This window comes from Rhinatrema bivittatum, chromosome 1 (genome assembly GCF_901001135.1).
Source record: "Rhinatrema bivittatum chromosome 1, aRhiBiv1.1, whole genome shotgun sequence".
Lineage (NCBI taxonomy): Eukaryota > Metazoa > Chordata > Amphibia > Gymnophiona > Rhinatrematidae > Rhinatrema > Rhinatrema bivittatum.
The window spans coordinates 312330916-312347645 of record NC_042615.1 but is presented as its reverse complement, the minus strand read 5'-3'; the positions used below and the strand labels follow the sequence as shown (position 1 = coordinate 312347645).

General features: G+C 40.7%; 1 protein-coding gene across 7 annotated transcripts in view; it reads left to right on the top strand.

Annotated features, from left to right (window-relative positions):
* The window catches only part of RAP1GDS1 (Rap1 GTPase-GDP dissociation stimulator 1), a 225233-nt gene that overhangs the window by 42279 nt on the left and 166224 nt on the right, over positions 1–16730 (top strand). For 4 of the 7 annotated variants that reach the window (XM_029597452.1, XM_029597458.1, XM_029597466.1 and 1 more), the window contains exon 3: positions 12802–12924. The exons of 1 other annotated variant lie outside the window; for it this stretch is intronic. In XM_029597452.1, coding sequence (XP_029453312.1) covers positions 12802–12924 — 123 coding nt within the window. Of the gene's footprint in view, positions 1–12801; positions 12987–16730 lie in introns of those variants that run through there. 2 more of the 7 variants (XM_029597472.1, XM_029597477.1) reach the window with 2 other exon arrangements.

Sequence of the window (16730 nt, the reverse complement as noted above, 5' to 3'; positions counted from 1 at the left end):
CTTTCTTTCATGACATGTCATTGACTAGTTTTAAGTAGTGCATGAGGACTGTGTCTATCATGGACCCCCATGATAGATGTATCCTCTGCCTGGAAGCATCACATGATGTCTGGGGTTGCACCAAGTGCACCCAGATGACCCCAAAAGGATTCTGGGCCTGGCTCGACAGGATGGACCAGCTATTCTAGCCATGGAAGTCTGATCCCTTGGTATCTGCATCTGAGGGGCATAGACATCGAAGGACCTCTGACATACACTAATGGCCACTGAGCCATCGACATTGGCAGAGCCATTTGCTCCGTCACTGTCAACTGCTTACAGGGATGCCAGAAACAGGCTATTGCCTGCCTTTTCCGGTCAAAGACAGCAGGTTCATCTTCAGCCTCAGCATTGAGGAAGGACCGATCGAAGTATCGAGGGAAGCCGAAGAACTGTTGGCAACAGTACCAGGCACGGGATGCATTAGCTTTGGTTGTGATGCCCGGAAAGTGACCCAGTTGTCAGGAGCATTAGTCCTCCAAGGTTTCCAGGGGTTTGCCATGGCCTTCATCATTCCCAGTGTTCATCACCAATCCTCTTCTTGGTTCCGAAGAGGATTTGGTCACACCTCCTGGATTCCAATCTGTCCTAGCATCGGCCATCTTTGAGGAGCTGGAGAAGCATGTGCAGCTGACTATGCAGAAGGCTTTGCAGGGCACTGACAGCACTGGGCCCGGCAAACACTCTCCTCAAGCTATTGCTCGAATCCCTATACGTGCTCATCTGAGTACTGCTGATAACTTCACCAGGGCAGCATAGATGCCCAACGAGGCATTGAGACCTCATCCAATCAATCCGATGGTCCTTCCTAGTTTCTCAGAGAAGGATGCTCCCCCTGCAGCAGGGGTGGCCTCAGGGTCCAGGCCCACATGGCCAGTCTAGTTGGTTCTTATACCACTGGCTGGGGACCAAGCGACTCTGGACCCGTCCTCTGACTACAGCAGTGAGAGCAAGGGCCCTAATGACCCCTGGGGAGATGGCTCCTCAGAGGTTTCGGATGGCGCATCAAATGGCCTCCCCTCTGATTATCTTATCTTCTCCTGATGACAGAAGGAAGTCTCCCCTGGAAGAACTCTCCTTTGCAGGTTTCATCAGGTTGATAGCAGAAGCCATCCCATTTCAGTTGCAAACAGAGGAGGATACCCAGCACAAGATGCTGGATATTGGTTAGTACATGGAGCCTCTTAAAGAGATCATGGCAGTCCCAGTGCACAAAGTCCTTATGGAATTACTGATGAGGATGTGGGAAGACCCCCTCTCTGTCCCTCCCGTTAATAGGAAAGTGGATGTGATATCTCATCCAGAAGGCTCCCGGATTTGACAAGCGACAGCTGCCACACCAATCAATTGTAGTCTTACCTGCTCTCAAGAAGGCCAAGCACGCTCTGACCTGTTTCTCTGCGCCTCCGGAGAAGGCTCAGAGGGCCATGGATGCCTTTGGGAGAAAGGTGTTTCAGGGGTGCTATGTTCATTGCCTGCATAATGGCCTACCAACTCTTTATTTGCCAATGTATGCAGGACATCCTAAAGCAGGTGCAGGACATTACCAAGCAGCTGTCTCAGCAATAGGACACACTCCAGTCACTGGTGCGGAAAAAGTGGAGTCTGGTCAACAATGTTTTCAAGGTATTGAGGTCTCTGCAGCAAGGATCGTCACCCGCAGGCTCGCCTGGCTATATGCCTCTGGATCTTTGTCAGGAAGTTCAGGAAAAACTCTGTGCTGTGCACAGGAGAGAATATCTTCGGAGATAAAGGTGAAAGATGCAGTGGCCCAAATTCAGGACCACCATGCAACACTCCAGGAGCTGTCTGCTGGTACTCAAAACCCATCCTCCTCATCTAGGAGGCCTTTGAGGTCTGGCAACAGGAACTCTTTCTTCCGCTTGAGGAGATGCTATCTTCTGCCAACACAGCCCCTCGTAGTCCAAAGCAACAGGACCCCAGAGCCCATCCAGCTCTTCAGTTAACTCTTGAGACAGGGTTTTGACTGGATTGAAGAGTGTAGCCAAGTCCACTGTTCCCATGGTGATGGACCTTCTAGTCAGGGGTAGGCTGCAGTTCTTCACAAACGCAAACCGTGCCATTGTCTGCAGAGGGTACAAATTAAAACTATTGAGAGTACCACCAAATTGCTTCAGAGTCCAATTTGGGGAAGTTTACGCTTTTTGCAGAGCTATCCTCCTCCCTTTTAATGGCCAAAGTGGTCGAGCTTATTTCACTGGGCAAAGAGGGTGAGGATTTTACTCCCGATTTTATTTCCTGATTCCAAAGAAACAGGGAGATTGTCCCATCCTAGCCTAATGTCTTTGAACAAGTTTTTGAAAAGAGAAAAGTTCAAGATGGTTTCCCTCGGTAACTTAATCCCTTTTAATGCAAAAAGGGGACTGGCTATGCTCTCACGATCTGAAGGATACATCCACATCGAGATACTTCTGGTAGCTGGGGAAGATCTCCTATTCATGGCGAAAAATATTTCCAGTATCATGTTCTACTGTTTGGGCTGATGTTTGCCCTGAGGGTCTTTACGAAGTGTTTGACTGTGGTGACAGTGCACCTTCACAGATAGAAATGCATGTTGTCCCCTATCTGGATAATTGGTCAAGAGAACTTCTCTTGTCCATGCACTCAACCATATGGATGTTGGAGTCGCTAGACTTCATCAACTACCCCAAGGCACATCTTAGCTCATCATCTTAATTGGACTTCATAGGAGACCTGCTAGATACTGCTCAGGCCGTCGCAGTGGAGATTCAACATAAAGAGCCACTACTCTCCCTTTTCTGTCCTCGCTGTCCTTTCTTAACAAGTTATAGCCCGGTATGGCCATATCCCAATCATGAGATTCCATGAACCACATCTCAGTGACAGCAACAATGTCCAAGTCCGCCTCCACCATTAGGGCTTGCAGATCGGGGATTTTATTACCCAAACTATGAGCATTTGTGCTCATAGCTTTCCTCGTTCAGGTTACTGATTTTCTTGGACTCCTTTTGTAACTTGTTTAGCTGTCTTTTGTTATCCACTTAACCGTTTTCCATTCAAGTTCATTATGACCTTCATAGCCTCCCATTGGCTGAGGCAGGTCTGGTTTCCACAGAAACCAATGAGACTGGGGGCTTGCTCAGGTCTCATCACCCAAGATCAGGACAGATTGCGACATCCCAGCCTTCAGGCTCTGTCACTCATAGCCTTGATGTTGAGAGGTTGATTCTACAACCCCTCCATCTCCCAAACGAAGTGTCTCCTGTCCTCATGGCTTCCACCAGAAAGTCCTATGGACTGAAGTGGAGGAGGTTTTCCATGTGGTGTGAGCAAAACGTCTAGACCAGTGGTTCCCAGCCCTGTCCTGGGGACCCCCCAGAGAGTCAGGTTTTCAGGATATCCAAAATGAATATGCATGAGAGAGAGTTTTGCATGCACTGCCTCCATAACATTCAAATTTTCTCTCATGCATGTTCATTGGACTATCCTGAAAACCCAACTGGCTGGGGGGGTCCCCAAGACAGGGTTGGGAACTACTGGTCTAGACCCTTTCTCTTGCTCTGCATAAAAACTGCTTGAAATACCTTCTACACATTTCTGAAGCTGCTCTTAAAACCAACCCTGTTAGAATTCATCTGAGTGCAATTGGCACATCATCATGGTGTGGAGGGTAAACCCACCTCTGTACAGCCTGTAGTTGTATGTTTCATGTAGGGGCTCCTTCAACTGAAGCTTCCCCTAAGGTCTCCAATTGTATCCTGGGACCTTAATGTGTATTGGCTCAACTGATCAAAGCTCCTTTTGAGCAGCTGAGCTCTTATGACTTTAGAGAACCCGATCTGGAAGATCTTGTTTTTGGTGTCGGTCATTTTAGAATGCAGGGTAGGCGAACTCCAGTGATGTATCCACCTTATACTAAGCTTTTTCCGTGATAGGCTGGTCTTGTGTACACACCCTATGTCCTGCCTAAGATGGTGTTGGATTCCATCTTCACCAGTCTATTGTCCCCCTGCACAGTTTGGACTGCAAGAGATCCTTAGCCTTCTATCTGGAGTAGACAAAAGCCCATAGACGCTCCACCCAGTTTTTTGTTTTTGATCAGACCAGGCTAGGCATTGCCATTGCCAAGCAGACGTTTTCCAGTTGGCTAACAGACTACATCTTCTGTTATACCCAGGCTGGATTTCATCTTGGTGGTCATGTCGAGGCTCGCTCTGTTCGAGCCATGGCAGCATTAGTGGCTCACTTGAAAGCATTCCCCATGGATGAGATTTGCAGAGCTGCGACATGGAGTTCCATCTACTCATTCGCATCTCATTACTGTTTGGATAAGGTTGGCCAACATGAAAGCAGGTTTAGCCAGTCTGTCTTTCAGAACTTGTTTGATGTGTAGAACCCAACTCTGTTCCTGCCTAGGGCCTGTTCTTTCTGTTCAGGCTGGCCCCCTCCTGTTACCAACAGAACATTTATTGTTGTGCCGTTTGGCACCTGTTTTGTTTGTCCTCATTTTGTTGGTGTGGTGGGGTGCTGCCTATAGCTAGGTATTCACCCATATGTCCTTGGAGAAAGCAGAGTTGCTTACTTGTTACAGGTGTATTCTGAGGACAGCAGGATGTCGGTCGTCAAGAACCTTGCCCACCTCCCCGTGGAGTTGGGTTTCCACTTCATGGGTCTGTGCTTTTTGTTTTTCTTTATTCTGTTATAAGACTGAGGGGACTCCACATAGATGTATGGTATTTTGCATGCCAGAGTATGCTCAGAAAGGATCAGTCAAAGTTCTAGAAACTTTGACATAAGTTTTCCATGCTGGGCACTATCTGATGATGTCTCCCATGAGTGAGGACTAATATCCTGCTGTCCTCTGAGAACACCTGTTGCAGATAAGGAACAACTAAAGCAGAGTTGCTTGTTTATTGTAAATTGCTGAGGGCATCCCTGGTATGGCAACTACTTAAATTATACTAATTCTTTTCTCCTTATCATTTTTTTTGCTTGTTTTTTGGCTTCTATTTTGCTTATTTTGTTGCTTGGTTTTATTCACATCTTTGTTTTGACAATTTTAGTTTATATTTTAGTTTCCTTTTCTGAAATTTAAACATCAGGTGCTAAATAGGTACCCAGGTGTTCTGACTCCCAAGGTTTTTCTAGCCCTAATTACACTGTAGGTCTCTTCCTATATGTCGTTTTTTAAAATGTGCTTATATATTTCTTTAAAAAGCTTTTCTAATCTTTTGTTTCTGAACTGTCCCTTTCTTAATCTCCTAGAATTTGAGGACAGGGACTACTTTATCCAAAAAATATTTAGTTTCTTCCTTTTAAATAGTCTATAAGAAAACTAGGCAGTTAGGTAAGGGTGGGAGGGGATATGTTAGGAAATTAGAATTTTTAATTAAATTAATTTTATGTTCCAAACTAGAGCTGCATGACTATATACACTGCTGTTACAAACTACTATCAAATTCAATAGAAAAAGCTTTTAAGATGCAGAGAAATCTTTTGCAGACAAGCAAGTAAACAAAGCAGGTTTTTCCTCTAAATTTCTCCCCAGAGCTAGGAGCATTGTTAAAATGCTTGATCTGTATTAAATCTTCAGAATTATTATAGGGTAGAGTGTATAGAATTTCACAAAAGATTAGAGATTTTTTTGGCTAGTATACTTAAATATATAGAAATAAAGGTCTGCAAAAAAGTTGTAGGTAGTACTTTTTATTGGACTAACCTAATGTATCTATCACTAGGGGAGTGCAGTTGAAAAATTGTATTCATTATGGATTTTGTTTAGTTTTTTCTTTTTTTTTTTTTTCATTTTAGTGCTCACTAAAGTTTTTTTGTGTTTTTTTTTTGTGTACACTAATCAAAACAAATGACAGCAAATCTCTATCTGGCTTTTGAGAATTAACTTAGCAGATCCATCAATTAACACATTGTGGCATTGACATGATGAATTGCTGTTAATGAACTAAGAGCATGGACATAGTAATTTTTTAATAGATTTAGGGTGCAACTTGCTGTGTGTTCCTTTCGATATTTTACATTTTACATTTTTATACCAGGTCTGTCTCCTGTATTGGAAATGGCACCCAGCTGGTTGTCATGATCAGAAGTTATGGAAGAGGAACACAAGTGGGCCTAACAGTTTTTCAGTTCCCAGACAATTCCTTTCACCCCATTTTAGAGAAGATTTTGGTTTAGTTTCAGAGCTTTTTCTTGCTAGTGGTTTCTTTACTGTAGCAAGTGTTGGCTAACTCACAACAAATCTGACATTTTGTCATGAGTGAGACATTCTGATGCTCTAAAATGACTTAAAAGAGAACTGGCTCTTTTAACATTCCATCCTCCATCCCATATGCTTCCTTCAGAAAGCTTGTGAATTTTCTCTTTCATAAACCTAATTATTGTTGCAGTGATGCTCTGTGCTCACAGCTACTAGGAATGTGCAGAAGCAAAATTTTTGTATAATTTTTGTAGGTCACCTCCATTTCATTAGTTTCAAACAAAGTTTTTCATTTGTTTCTCAGAGTCAATGGGGGGAAACAATGCTGCCTACTTTGAGCTTCAAAATTCAGGTTTTCTAATCAATTCTAATGAAATTTTTGGGTAGATAACATTAGAAGGGTCAAAGAGAACTCCAAGGCACCAAGAGAACAGTGGCAAAATTGCACCAAACGTGGCATGAATAGCCTAAGGCACCATAAAAGGCAAAGAGTACCAGCAGTGGCAGGAGTTCTTTGTCAGATGAGCAAAGAGGTAACGGTGGTGGGGCGCTTGGCAATAGTGATAATAATATGATCAAATTTGATTTAATGACTGGAACAGGAACAGTGTGCAAATCCAAGGCTCTCATGCTAAACTTTCAAAAGGGAAACTTTGCTAAAATGAGAAAAATTGTTAGAAAAAAACCTGAAAGGAGCAGCTACAAAAGTTAAAAAATGTCCAAGAGGCGTGGTCATTGTTAAAAAAAAAAACAAAAAAAAAAACATCCCATTCTAAAAGCACAGTCTAGATGTATTCCACACATTAAGAAAGGTGGAAAGAAGACAAAACGATTACCGGCATGGTTAAAAGGGGAGGTGAAAGAAGCTATTTTAGCCAAAAGATCTTCATTCAAAAATTGGAAGAAGGAACCAACAGAAGAAAATAGGATAAAGCATAAACGTTGGCAAGTTAAATGTAAGACATTGATAAGACAGGCTAAGAGAGAATTTGAAAAGAAGCTGGCTGTAGAGGCAAAAACTCACAGTAAAAACGTTTTTAAATATATCTGAAGCAGAAAGCCTGTGAGGGAGTCAGTTGGACCGTTAGATGATCGAGGGGTTAAAGGGGCACTTAGAGAAAATAAGGCCATCACGGAAAGATTAAATGATTTCTTTGCTTCGGTGTTTACTGAAGAGGATGTTGGGGAGGTACCTGTAATGGAGAAGGTTTTCATGGGTAATGATTCAGATGGACTGAATCAAATCACGGTGAACCTAGAAGATGTGGTAGGCCTGATTGACAAACTGAAGAGTAGTAAATCACCTGGACCAGATGGTATACACCCCAGAGTTCTGAAGGAACTAAAAAATGAAATTTCAGACCTATTAGTAAAAGTTTGTAAAATATCATTAAAATCATCCATTGTACCTGAAGACTGGAGGGATAGCATATGTAACCCCAAAATTTAAAAAGGGCTCCAGGGGCGATCCGGGAAACTACAGACCGGTTAGCCTGACTTCAGTGCCAGGAAAAATTGTAGAAAGTGTTCTAAACATCAAAATCACAGAACATATAGAAAGACATGGTTTAATGGAACAAAGTCAGCATGGCTTTACCCAGGGCAAGTCTTGCCTCACAAATCTGCTTCACTTTTTTTGAAGGAGTTAATAAACATGTGGATAAAGGTGAACCGGTAGATGTAGTATACTTGGATTTTCAGAAGGTGTTTGACAAAGTTCCTCATGAGAGGCTTCTAGGAAAAGTGAAAAGTCATGGGATAGGTGGTGATGTCCTTTCGTGGATTGCAAACTGGCTAAAAGACAGGAAACGGAGAGTAGGATTAAATGGGCAATTTTCTCAGTGGAAGGGAGTGGACAGTGGAGTGCCTCAGGGATCTGTATTGGGACCCTTACTTTTCAATATATTTATAAATGATCGGGAAAGAAATACGACGAGTGAGATAATCAAATTTGCAGATGACACAAAATTGTTCAGAGTAGTTAAATCACAAGCAGATTGTGATAAATTGCAGGAAGACCTTCTGAGACTGGAAAATTGGGCATCCAAATGGCAGATGAAATTTAATGTGGATAAGTGCAAGGTGATGCATATAGGGAAAAATAACCCATGCTATAATTACACATTGTTGGGTTCCATATTAGGTGCAACAACCCAAGAAAGAGATCTAGGCGTCATAGTGGATAACACATTGAAATCGTCTGTTCAGTGTGCTGCGGCAGTCAAAAAAGCAAACAATGTTGGGAATTATTAGAAAGGGAATGGTGAATAAAATGGAAAATGTCATAATGCCTCTGTATCGCTCCATGGTGAGACCGCACCTTGAATACTGTGTACAATTATGGTCGCCGCATCTCAAAAAAGATATAATTGTGATGGAGAAGGTACAGAGAAGGGCTACCAAAATGATAAGGGGAATGGAACAGCTCCCCTATGAGGAAAGACTAAAGAGGTTAGGACTTTTCAGCTTGGAGAAGAGACAGCTGAGGGGGGGGATATGATAGAGATGTTTAAAATCATGAGAGGTCTAGAACGGGTAGATGTGAATCGGTTATTTACTCTTTCAGATAATAGACTAGGAGGCACTCCATGAAGTTAGCATGGGGCATATTTAAAACTAATCGGAGAAAGTTCTTTTTTACTCAACGCACAATTAAACTCTGGAATTTGTTGCCAGAGGATGTGGTTAGTGCAGTTAGTATAGCTGTGTTTAAAAAAGGATTGGATAAGTTCTTGGAGGAGAAGTCCATTACCTGCTATTAAGTTCACTTAGAGAATAGCCACTGCCATTAGCAATGGTAACATGGAATAGACTTAGTTTTTGGGTACTTGCCAGGTTCTTATGGCCTGGTTTAGCCACTGTTGGAAACAGGATGCTGGGCTTGATGGACCCTTGGTCTGACCCAGTATGGCATTTTCTTATGTTCCTATAAAGCAGCAGCAAGAGTGTCAAAAACACCCCAAGGCTTCAAAAGAGGGCACTAATAACAGTGGCATGAACCCTTGAAGGCAGCACAAGAGGCAAAATGGCACCGAGTGGCATCAACATTCTAAAGAACCATGAAAGGGGAATGAAACAAAGTGCACGAAAAACCCCAAAGCATCGATAGAGACAAGGCAGCACAAAGAGTGGCATCAATACACCAAGCATTATGAGAGGTGCAGAGATGCCCATAGAGTCTGGGGTATGATTGCAAGGCAGAATGACAGCAATGCCTTCACTGTACAAAGTCTGGGTATGGCAGTAATGCTGAATGAAGAAAGACTCCAAAGGTGTAGCAGGAAGACAGAGTGGAATGGGAGATGTCTATCTTTCTGTTGAAGCACTTGTCAGATTTAGCACAAGAGAATGATCTGTCATCAGTATCCTTTTTGTGGCAAACTTTGATTACATTCCTTACTTGAAATTGACCTTTCTGCTGGGTAGAATTTTGGGTTCCTTGTGAAATTTGCTTTCTGACTGACACTTTTGTCACAATTAGAACATGACAATGGTATCTCAACTCTGTAGCTTTTATGATAATTTTGAGGCTTGCTTTATTGAGAGCTCTTCACATATTCTATAGCTGAACATGGTCTCTTCCCTTTGTTGATTTTCTGGTAAGCTAATAAAAACAACCATCAGGAACTAAACCACTACGCCATGAGCATACCATTTCCCAAGACTAATTCACAATTATTTCTTAATGTGTGGTATTTTGCTGTTTTACTGTTGTGATCAAATATTTGCGGCTCTTTGATTATAACAGCATTATTAATTATGCTATTTCTATTCCAGTTTGTCATTGTGTAATTGTGATTTTTATGAATTTTAATTTTGTAAACCACTTAGAATATGGGATCGGTGGTCTACTGATGTTTTTCTTTTAAAATGGATTAGCTTTGGTTTCTGGAACAGTGCAGAAGGTTTAACACCTGGGAGTATTTAAATTTTTACTTTCACACTCCATACTAAAGTTTGCAAAATCAGTCTACTATAATTCATGGCTAACTTATTATCCCCTCTACCTCTCGTGTAAAGCATCCATAACAGACTTGTATGGAATATTTTATATGAAATATTGTAATGTGTTGACTCCCAGTTAGTCTTGATATAGAAAAGGCTTCAGCTCAGGTGGGATTATCAATTCTTGGCAAACAATTTGGCATCCCTGATTGTATTTCATTTTAAAGTTAGTGAACACTTCATGATGTCAGTCTACACCCAGGGTATAGACAAAATGATTTTTTGACCAGTTTTGTTTACAGTAGGTAACCAGATGGGTATCCCCTCTCTGTACTTGCACATTCTAGCTCAAGGGTCCCCAAACTCTGTCCTTGAGTGCCGTATCCCAATTGGGTTTTTTCAGGTCTACCACAGTGAATATGTACAAGATCTGTTTGCAGATAGATCTCATGCACATTCACTGGAGAAAACCTTAGCTTTAGCTAATGAACTCATTCTGATTTCCATAAGATCTGCTGGGGACCTTGTGAGACACAATTGGGGGGGGGGGAGAGTCAATATACTAAATGTCCTTATGGATAATATCCTATCATATTCAGCTAATCCAGAGAATCCCTTTTGTCTTTTCTGTAGGACATCTAGGGTAATTTCAGGCTATGAAGAAAATTATGAGTAGGGACTGTTCTATTCAGTTTTTATTTTAATTTTCAGGTAATGTATCATTTAAAGGACGAAAAATCAGTGGAAAAATAACTTTTGCATTTATACAACTTAGACATTTTTGTAGGTGCAATTAAGATTAAAGAAAATTTATCCATGGGGAAATCCTATTTTAAAAGTATATGCTGTATTATGAATAAGATAAAAGGTGTTGTATCAGAGATCAAGAACTTCAAGAATCCCCTTCTCATATTTAAGGCTTAGGAGAAGAATTTGGGTGAAGTTTTATCTGAAGAGGAATTGGGACTTAGTTGTTTTTGTCTACAGGTAAATGTTCCATTTTGGTCAATCTCATTGAGTACGGGTATAAAGTATTAATGAGATGGTGTCTTGCTCCAGAGCGATTACATAGATTTTCACCTCAGATTGATGACTTGGGGTTGTTTAGAAGTGGGAACTTTCTGTCCTGTGGTGGGAATGCGGACTTATCAATACATTTGGGAAAGAGATTAACCTATTGATTCAGAGTGTCACAGTTACCTCTAATTCTTTCCTCTAAGTTTGCACTGTTTAATTTCCTGATACCTCAACTAGGTAGGTATTTGCCAATTCTGCAGATATCGGTGGCCACCCGTTATGAAATAGCATTAATTATGGAGGAATTCTAAAGCCCCAACAGTCTCTTCCATTATTAATCACTTGCAGCATATATATATCACCTGAGTAGGATTACAGCCTACAAAAGACAGAATCTGGGTAGTTTTGAAAATATTTGGTTCTGTTATTTTCAGTGGAAAGAGAAATAAATGAGCAAGGCATTATGTGTTCTATAATAAGATGGGAGAAAAACTTGTAACTCTTAGTGGGTAATATACTATGTCCAGTCTCTCCTTATTAGAAATTTAGGTGTAAGTCTGTATTCAGGTGGGGGGGGGTTGAGTTGGGAAAAAGGATTTATGTAGAAATTCAGAATTTAAGAAATTCAGCAACTTGGAAAATTATGTATCATTCTTATCATTGGTTCTAACATGTACATGAGAGCATGATGAGTTGGGGGGTTTTTTTGTGACATGTTCGTCATGTCGTCTGGATGGTTATGCTTCTAATGGTCTTGTTTATGTATATTTTCCACTGTGTTTCAATAAAAAAAAGTTTGCATTGAAGAAAAAATTACATGAAAATCGATTGCCCGTATGAAAGAATTTTCTGCCTGTACTGTAGAGCATAGTTTGCTTCAGGACCATTCCAAATAACATTTTTTCCCAACTAATAAAACTTCCAACCAGACTCTGCCACCTCTCCTTCCTACAATCCCCCACCCCCTCTCTGCACACATGGCCTAACTCAGCCAAATACTTCTCCTTCCCACTGCTTCTGCAACAGGCATTTCTCCCTCCTAATTCATAACTCAAATCGGCTGTTTGATTTGCAAGGTGCTCCATAGATTAATCTACAGTTCACCAGTTAATCTGCACTGAGGACTGGCTGAAATCCTTAAGGGCCTGGATGGAGATCACTTTCCAGATAATGAGTTTTCTGTTAATCAGTTGCCAGCTAAATGGTACTGTACTTTTATACGGATATTGATAGTTTACCAGTCTTGCCTTAAAACGCTCTTCCTTAATAATTAGAATAGTTCCTTCCAAGAATTTAGTAGGTGGAATATAGTATGTCTGTACAGATATGAAACAATTCTGGTAGAAAAATACTTATAAATTTTAAGGAAATTTGGAAACCTGGAAATCACTATGTATCTGTCCCAGATTCTATAATTGCAACTTTTTTTTGTACAATTAGATAAACTATATTGTACAATATGTTGGTAATATCTTCCCAGATGAGTGAGTTAGGTTCACTAAATTGAAATTGTATGCAAATGATCTTATGAATTAAATAAATATAGGAACACACCATACAAATTGTAAGATAAAATGTATCTTTTTGTATAATTTGTTTTGTAGATACTGAGACAAGTGAGAAAATCCAGGAAAGTGGGATTCTTCAGGTCTTTGCAAGTCTCTTAACTGCACAGTCTTCCTGCATGGCTAAAGTAGCTCACATCATAGCAGAAGTAGCCAAAAATGGTGAGGTTTTCCATGAGAACTTTCTCTGCTGGAACATCTTCAGTTTTGCACATCACTTGTCAGTATGTTTTTTGCTTCATTTATTCTAATTTTATATTCATGACTTTATCAGTTTCTTTTCATTTCTTTGTATATAGTAACAAACATTTCATATAACTTTGATATTTTATGTATGTGTGTATATATTTTAAGGTTTTCAATTATTTTTTTGCTTGCTGTTTAAGCTTGCCCACTGTTTTCATTCCCATTTTAAACAGTAATATATTTGGTTATTAAGTATGTTTTTTAGTAATATGTGAACAATGACAAAATGTTACATTAGGTAAAAATAAAGGCTTAAATTTAAAAGGTGATGCAACAGAAATACTTTGCATGAGTTGACCATTTTTTGCAGAGATTCTTCCAGAGATTTGCAGTGAATTGGACTCCATGGTCTGAGAGTACATGTTCTGGTAGACCGTGGAGGCAGACTATATGCAGGAAAAAGAGACAAGCTAATTCTGGAGCAGATGGCAAGGGAGAGAGACAAAATGGGCCATCTTTTAGAATCAGTCTAGAATGACCCAAATAGTCATACAATCTTTGGAGAGGTAGATTTGTGACTAAGTTCATAGCTATGTGAAACCATGGTCTTTCAGGGCTGGCAACAGCTGTGACAGTCCCCGGGTTTGAGTGTGAGATGCCTTGTTGGCTGCACAATTAGGACAAGATTCAACATAGTGGTGGATGTCTTGTGTCACTTGGTACCACCAATAGTGATGAGAGAGTAATTCCTGGGGGGGGTTGTGTCAGCATGGCCGGCTAAACGAGAGTCATGAGCCAACGAAGTACTCGCCTCTCAGGTGCCTAGGCACTACCCTTTTCCCAGGAGGTACAGGAGTGGCTATTGCGGCCAAAAATCTTGTGGGATCAATAACGTGAACTTCTACTACTTCAAAGGATTGGGAAAGGGCGTCTATACGTTGTTCTTTTCTGCTGGCTGGTACTTAAGCAGTTAGACTTTTGACAGGAACTAGAAGATCTGAGCATATCACCCCTATATTGAAGGAACTTCATTGGTTGCCAGTCAAATACAGGGCCCAGCATAAAATCTTGTCCCTAATCCACAAAACGCTCTACATTGAAAAAATTGAATGGTTAACTTCATCACTTCATTTCCATATCCCTTCAAGAATCACTAGATCAAGCAGAACAGGGATGTTGCCAATTCCTTCCCCTAAAATTGCGCATCTAAATAATGTAAGAGACAGAACTATCTCTATTGCTGGACCCCAACTATGGAACTCTATACCACAGGAATTACGATTGGAAGCAGACATTAAATTATTTAAAAAGGGCATTAAAACATGGCTTTTCAAACAAGCCTTCCAAGAGCTGTTAACTTAATGATTTCAAACTCCTGATTTTATACCAAGTTAATGTATATTTTTTATTTTGTCTACTCTTACTATACTGCCTCTCTAATTGTTTAAATTTTATGATTATTTAGCTTACTATTTTTATTTTTAGCTTACTATTTTATTTGTTTACATTACAAAACTATATATCTACTTCCTTTCTTCTTTTGGAAATGCAAATATTTTTAAATGAATATTTAACTACTGTAAACCAATTTGATATGCTCGCATGAAAAATCGGTATATAAAACTTATTAAATACATAGATTAATTAAGCTTGAAGTCAAAATGGTTAAAAAATAAGGACCACTTGGCCTGTCGTGGGTTTAAATGTTGTGCTTGTGGAAGTACTGGATGTTCTTATGGAGGAGAAGTCCATTGACGGCTATTAATCAAGTTTACTTAAGGAATAGCCACTGCTATTAATTGCATCAGTAGCATGGGATCTTCTTAGTGTTTGGGTAATTGCCAGGTTCTTGTGGCCTGGTTTGGCCTCTGTTGGAAACAGGATGCTGGGCTTGATGGACCCTTGGTCTGACCCAGTATGGCAATTTCTTATGTTCTTATAACTATTGACTGTGCCATTTCCCAATCAGTCACTGTTAATATGAAACAGGCCACAGCTTTGAAATAACTTAAGAACCTAAATATATGTATTTTAGAGAAGGAAGGATATGAGAGAGATACTCAAATATCTCAAAAGTGTAAATAAAGCACAAGAAGCAAATCTATTTGAGGAAATGTTCTAGTACAAGTGATCCCCAAATACGATCCTCAATGCTACAAATTGGTCTGGTTTTTCAGGATTTCCACAGTGAATATGTATGAAGTGTATATACAATGGCATGCAGATATTTATTTATTTATTTATTTATAGGTTTTTATATACCGATAGCCGTTTGCACATCGTATCAAGTTTACTTAAGGATATCTCATGCATATTCATTATGGAAATCCTGAAAATGTCAGACCAGTTTGCAACCCTGAGGCTGGATTTGGAGACCTCTGCTCTAGAACAAAAGGTCATGCTATGAAGCTCCAAGGAGGAAGACTCTGTATCAACACCAGGAAATATATTTTCATGGAAAGGATGATAGATATATGGAATGGCCTTCTGTTGGAGGAGATGGAGACAATGGAAATGGAATTCAAGATAGCATGGAATGAGCACAGAGGAAGAAGTTAGGGGAAACCATGCCATGATTGAAACTGGACAGAGTGGATGAACTTTTTTCATCGACAGGCAGGCATGAATTAGCCATTAAACGTGGATGATGTGATTTGACGGCACCAACATGGACCCAGCTCTGATTTCTGTCATGTCCAGGTCTCTCTCAACATCTTTTATTTTTAGTCTTGTTAGTGGCCTTGTCTGCCTTGTTGCTTCTTTTTTTTTTTTTTTTTTTTTTTTTGCTGCTTTGGTGGCCCCTCAACTTTTAAGTTTTTGAAAAAAAAAAAAAAAGACACATGGAAAATCCAAGGCTATGAAGCCCACATTCAGCAACTTCAAGGCTTATATCTGTGGGCGCATGATGTCCATTATGGATACATATGCTTTTTATTACCTCTGCTTGGGCCCTGACCATAACTCTTCAAAGAGTTATAACAGTGGTCTAATGTCCCCCAGGGCCCTGCAGCACCACACATGAGAAATGGAAACCCTAAGGAAGGTACCAGCGGGTAAGAGCCCCAAGCCTCAGTATGAGGGTGGACAGAGGAACCGCTCCTTGTCTAGGAACAAGGCATCATAGGGCTCTTGGTTCCAAAAGCTGTGGGAATCCTTCCTTTCTCGATGCTGCAAGCACTGGAAGATTCCTCCTACACCCCCCCCCCCCCACACACACACACACACACACACACACACACACACTTCTCCGCCCATTGTGCCATTTCCTAGATCTGTGTCAGGAGCTGAGGGGGGTGTGGAAATGTATAATACTAGATGGGGTTGCTAAGATCAAGGATCATGGTGATTATCTCATGGTCTTCATGTTAGGTACTGATCATTTGTCTTGGGGATTAGGAGTAGCATGATACCTTTTTAATAGCTATTGATGGCTGTCTGTGAATCCTCTGAAAGATCATGTCACTCAGCTGGTGCCAAATGCTTCTTTGAAGAGCTAGATGAGATCTGGGCCTGTCTGATGTGGAGCGACAAGGAGTTCCACAGTGTCTGAAGAGCCTGAGAAGGTTTTTTCCTGGTGTTAGTAAGTCTCATTATTTTGGGAGGTGGCATTTCCAGTCATGTCTGGGATTATGAGCATGGGAGCAAGTAGATGGGCAGGGAGAGAGCAAACTTTGGAAGTAAATTAGGTTTTGGTCTTTGAGTGTTTCTTAGGCTAGAGCTAAGACTTTGAATTTGGTGCGATACGGTGTCAGGAGCCAGTGAAGGGTTTTCAGAGCCGGGTT